Below are 6017 nucleotides of genomic sequence, written 5' to 3' on the forward strand. Positions count from 1 at the left end.
ATGTCTGATGACGAGATGGTTGTGGAAATACCACCAGCGAACCTCAAATATCAGCTGGTACGTAGTCGTGAATATGAGCGGCTCTGCGCAAATCCCAGCTGCGTGGTTTGCCCTGGCAAAAAGGGTAATTCCATGGTCTCAGGAGCGGTGGTGTATCGTATTACGCGCAGGTCGGTCGTCTGCCGGCGATTACATAGGAGAAACGGGATGCTCTCTGTGAGTAAAGGAGTACCTAAATGGGCCCGCGAAATCCAAGCTTTCCAGCCCACTCGAAGAACACCGTAGAATACGTAATGAAAACTACGAAATAGAGGTAAAAGTCACTCTGCTATCCTACGAGATCGAGACGATAACACCCAGAACTCTTGGATAACTTCAAAGGATAACTATCAAAAGTCCAAAAATGAACGGAAAGGATGAGTGCGTTGCGATCACAAAAGAACTAGCCCAATATCTGTCCGGGTTTTGACCCACGGGGGCGGGCCATCAGATCCCTTATAAAGAAAAACTTTGTGGCTCATACTTGTGGTACATGGTGATCTGTTACGTTACCAGATTTAGTAAATGAGGTAAGCACTACCCGATGTGTTGTCCTCTGCGTTTGTCTATCGTTTGAATGCTTTCTGGAGGGTGATGAGGAGCTGGTGAGAACAAATCACTGATTTCTTTGATCTTCCAGGCCCCTACGAAGGCGATAACGGCGAAACGTTAGGTGTTAATAACGAACGTTCAATACCGATCTTGACTATAGCTCTAGCAAATCGATAAAAAAAAGGATAGAAATCTACCGACCAGAACCTGGTCCTTCAACTCAGTCATTATAATTCTTGAATTTAAAAAATCTTAAAAAAAAACATCGCATCCGTCCTACAACCTGCTAGAACAGCCAAAACTGGTTATTATTGAATAGATCAAGAGAAAAAACTCAAGGAAACAACTCATCACATTCGTTAGTTACCCTCGCTTATTTGCTGGCAAGATTCTTCGGCTTGATCTACATAGCACCTACCTCTGTGGCCTAATAGAATACCCTTATCTTTCGGCTCAATCGAAAAGCTGGAAAATTGCTTACTGCCATAGTCAATACGCAGCTAAAGAGCGCTTTCCAAATTAATACCGTACAATTTATAATGAAACAGATAAAACGACAGAACAAACACGAAATTCAATAATTTTTTTTCTTTAATTGAGCCGGACACGAGGTTGTTACAATCCTTTATTCGTGGCTGACTTTTCCGCAATGTCGCCTTCTCCAGAGCCTAAAAGGATGAAATCGAACGTGATTAATCCGATCAAACCCCTTATAAGGCCATTTCACCCTTTCAGGCTCTGAAGAAGGCGATATTGCCGAAACTTTAGCCACGAATAAAGGATTGTAACAACCTCGTGTACGGCTCAATTAAAGAAAATAATTATTGAAACATCAACATGCCGAGGTTTATCGAAAGTCGCACATGCAAACACGAAATTTGCGTACTTACGTGGTGAAACAGCAGATTACTGCTGAAAAGAGTGTTATCGAAGCTTCCGGACAACAAGGAATAGTACCTGCGTCAAAACAGGCCAGAAACAATAATTTTTCGCGACACGCGATCCTTGCTCAAACACCTTGGAGGCAGAGTTTGTGTTTGTGTTGTTGTGGCAACAGTTTGTGTAGGACCACCGCCACGATACAAGATCGACCTATCCAAAAGGCTTTTGTGAGTTCATGCGTGACCATAGAGTAGGTCACAAGTAACTGGAGTTCTAGCAAGAAAAATCCACAAAAGAGCGAACCATTATCTGCGCGATAAGAAATTATGCATAATTCACGCTTACACGCACCATTCGACGACAAAATACAAAAGAAACCACCTCAGATCAAGTTCCAGAAGCTAAGTCATATTTGATACCGTTTTTTTTTTTGTTCACACGTTTCTTTTTCATTTGTTGTTTGTTTTTGTTTTTTTTTTCTTTGTTTGCAAATATTTCTGGATGCAACAACGAAAGAAATCAGAACAGGCCGAGCGAAACCAGTGGAATCGACGTGGAATGTGTTCTGGAATGTCTCGGAGAAGCGCTAAACCTATGTAATTTGAAAGCCGACACTTTGAGCCAGTGAAACTTCCTACTCACTTCCGAGAAGAAGAGTTGGGAGAGGTGTACGTCTTAGAAATTCATCTAGAAGATTTTTTTTTTGAAACTACGTCAAATATCTTTGTAAAAATTTCAATTTTCCAATGTTCTTCCTCAAAGAAACTGTGGCCGATAATTTGTCAAATCATGAATTGATTGAATTATCACTATTATAATTACTGTCATTTTTGTTATTATTATTACTAGCCACATCAGACAACCCTTCTGCCCCCACCTTCTGTTTATAGTCGGGTCAAGAGGACATGAAGCTCGATGTAGTCGCGTAGGCGGATGCGCTCGATGTGGTGAGGTGGAACGTAGGATCGAGGGGGGACCCTTGCTAGCACCACTAATTCAATGCAGTTTGTGATGGTCCCACCTGGATCGCAGCCGCTGGGTCCACCTCGTCGCTACCCGCAGCGCAGCAGCTTACGCAACTGCAACGAGCTTCAACCATTTTAGCCATCTAATAAATGGGTTATTTCGGGATACTTGGAGGAAGCCGAGATGGAAAAATGGCAAAGTTTCTGGACTTTGAACAAAGAAGTCAACACTTTATATCTCTTGGACGAAAGGAGTAACACGTGCAGAGAAAAAATTGGAATAAATACTGGAAGCTAGGATATTGGAAGAGAATAGAAGCTACTGGAAGCGAAAGCAATAGAATTCCGAGGTTCCGAACAAGAAATGGCGGAACCACTAGGTTCAACCTAAGAAAATGTCGATACATATAGGAAAGCGTTGACGTTGACCGCGATATTTCTAACGCTTGGACCCCGTGCCGTGACTGACATATCGATAGGTCACGGAATTTCTCCTGGAACAGGAAATGAATTGGTTACGGTCTTAAAATATGGTTTCTTCCTCTAAGTCTCCAGTGTAGACAAGGTGTCGAGGATTTTTTCCATCGATCCTCTAAAATAGGTTGTGAAGATGTGCTGACAAGCGTAAACAAAAAAATCTACCTATTATCGCTTGCCTCTAGTCAAGATCACGCCAGCCTTGCCCTGACCTCAAAATCCTAAAGGTGATAACTGGCGTCGTCGAGGTGTAGGTAAGTTCTGTCCTTACCATATCGGGATCTCTTCCCTTTCTTCTTCTTAAGAGATCTCTGCTTGGATTGCTAATAAAAGGCTTAGTTGATACCTTCGACTATCTTTTTTTTTTCTTTTTTCCTTTTCATATTCATTTTTATGAGAACTTCCTCTATTGATTTATTTCATTTGATCTTCTCCGCTCCTATAGTTTTCGAATGCTTCTAAATTGTTTTCTTTTGCAATGTTTTCGTTGCGACGTCCCTGAAATCATCACATCCCTTAGGATTCCCGTTATTTATACTCCCTAACTCATTTGTTTACAGTTACTGCTCGATCGAACTTGTTGTAATCCTTGGAAACATAACTAAACATCTTTTATCTTTATTCACTCGTGGATTCCTTGATCAGAGCTATCCGGAAAAAAGAGACTAGAAATTTCCCATTATGTGCGATTGATCCGGGGACGTTTCTTCATTTAGGTCCTTCGAGTCTTACATGCCTCTTCACTTTTGTACCGTACTGTACTTTTGTATCTGTTACCAAACTGTAATTTTCTTCTGTAATCTTTTCCTCTACGATATTTTCGTCCAAGCGTTACTTAATACCTTCAGAAATCTTTTATTTTTTCCTTTTTCATATTCATCTCTTTTTTTTATATTTCCTTTTAATGATTGACAGGAATTGTTGGCTGCACTTGCGATTGTTTTTGCAAACGTTTTGCATTTTGCATTTTGTAAGCTTCCAACACATTTTTCGGATGCTATTCGATTCTTTTCGTATTTTCAGTTTTTAAAAACCTTTGAAAGTAAGAATGTTTCCCTGCTGACATATAAATATTCTTAGACGCATTTCTGACCATTCTTAAGGTTTCCCTTCTCTGCTTCTGGATGATGAGGAAAACAGTATGATTTCAAGATGATTTCTATGATTATGGTGATTCATGATATGATTAATAAATATAAATGTATAAAATAAAAATAAACTAAAATAGATGTAAAAACAGCACAATCGTAAAAAAATTTAAACATAAAGAATGTATAATAATAGTAATGATGTAATGTATGGGTTTTTATGTTTTTTTATGAACTTAATTTTTATTAGTACGATTTTACTTGTTCCTCTAAAAGATAAACACGAAACGATGTGTAGACGTCCCTTTTCCTAAATTTGGTTGTTTATTGTTATATAACATTTTTCAAGAAATAAGATAGAGGCTAAAGTCAAAAAAGCGGATAGTTTTGCTTATAGTTGCGGTTTTATTCTGAATTTAAGGATAAAACCTGGTTACTTTACGTGTCGATGCATCTGAAGTGGGGTAGCAGAGTTCCAAGTTTGTACGTATTTGAATCAAGAGAAATCAACGAGTGACTGCGAATGATGATCATGATCTCGGATCATTATTAGCAAATCAATAAGATGATAATTGAAACCGCCGGGCGCCAGTCACAGCACCGCAATTTTTTTTGGTGAAAAATCTCGTGGAGATGATATTTCCTTTTTTCATCCCATTTAGGTCATTGTATGGTTGGCGTAGTTTGGGATTAATTAATGTCTAACACTTTGTTTCTTTTAATATTTACATTTATATATTTACATTGTTTTATCTATCTATATTTATATCTTTTTCAAATTATTTTTAAGCTATACATTTTTATCATTTACATTCATTTGTATTTGTAGTGTTTTTTAATCTCTTTTTACTTTTATGTTATATATATATTTATGTTTATATTTTTTGTATTTTAGTTGGGATCTGTCGTGTTTTTTTCCCGGGATTTTCATGCAACAATTGTTTGTTGGTTTTTTTCTCGGATGATATTTTGAGTGACGAATAAATTTTATGCAAAAACACACAGTAATTTTTGTATTTATACTGCTTTCATACCAACTTGTATTTATTTTCACATGATTTGGTTTTCCTATTTGTATTTACTTTTATTTACTTTCTCTATAATCAAATTAAGGCCCAAAAACGTTCCTTCACGTTTCGCGCCGTGAACAAACGGGGGGATCTCTTGAGGTCCGCGGAAATAACACCAATATATGCCGGAAAGGCAAGCGAATTTGTCAACATCAAACAATACCCTGGGGATGGTGGAAGATTCAACTTCGAAATGAATTCCTTCTGCTCGTCACTCAAAATATCATCCGAGAAAAAAAAAACCAACAAACAATTGCTGCATGAAAATCCCGAAAAAACACAACACATCCCAACTAAACGATGACTTTAAAGAACTATTTTGAAGCGAGTATGAGGCTTCTGGCTGATCGTTTCTTGGATGCTGAAAAAGAGAAAAAAAAACAGAAAAAAAGAAAGCAGTAATATTTATTCAATTGTCGATATACATATGAATGTATTAAGGCTCTTAAGGAAAGATTCACATTTAAAATGTGTGAACAACGAGCAGTGTGTTTATCTGTGTGTATGTGATCATCGTGTTAAAAGGAAACACCCTAGAGAGTGTTCTGGATGAAGGATCTGGCGGATCTCATTAACGGGCACCGGAAATTTGACATCCATAAAGCATATTTACAGATAGAAATAAATGATTGTGATGTTTGCTCGCAGTAGATGTTTCTTAATTAAAATTAAACCGATACGTCACGGTAAAAACGTGAAATACGTACGTACGTTTTGACGTAAGGTCTCGTAACCCGATAGATCAACAAAAATGTAAAATTCGTGCGTTCAAACGTATCGTATACGGTTAAAGAAAACAAAAAAAAGAATTCTTCTGTACAGCTCAGTATGTTGTTTATCGCCTGCGGCCAGGATCCCAGGAGAAAAACTCTTAGGATCCTAATTTAACCGCTAATTTAGTTCAATTTTTTTATTTGGATTTTTTTAAAAAGGCTAAAATCTCG

General features: G+C 37.8%; 1 protein-coding gene across 1 annotated transcript; it reads left to right on the forward strand.

Moving 5' to 3' along the window:
• RB195_000487 (uncharacterized protein) lies at positions 1–768 on the forward strand (the record flags this gene model as incomplete). Its single annotated transcript, XM_064196865.1, has 2 exons — positions 1–124; positions 680–768. 2 exons carry the CDS (start codon positions 1–3, stop codon positions 766–768), a joined length of 213 nt encoding a protein of 70 aa, XP_064052746.1.
• Positions 769–6017: the final 5249 nt, after the last annotated feature.

Source organism: Necator americanus, chromosome IV (assembly GCF_031761385.1).
Source record: "Necator americanus strain Aroian chromosome IV, whole genome shotgun sequence".
In the NCBI taxonomy this organism is placed as follows: domain Eukaryota; kingdom Metazoa; phylum Nematoda; class Chromadorea; order Rhabditida; family Ancylostomatidae; genus Necator; species Necator americanus.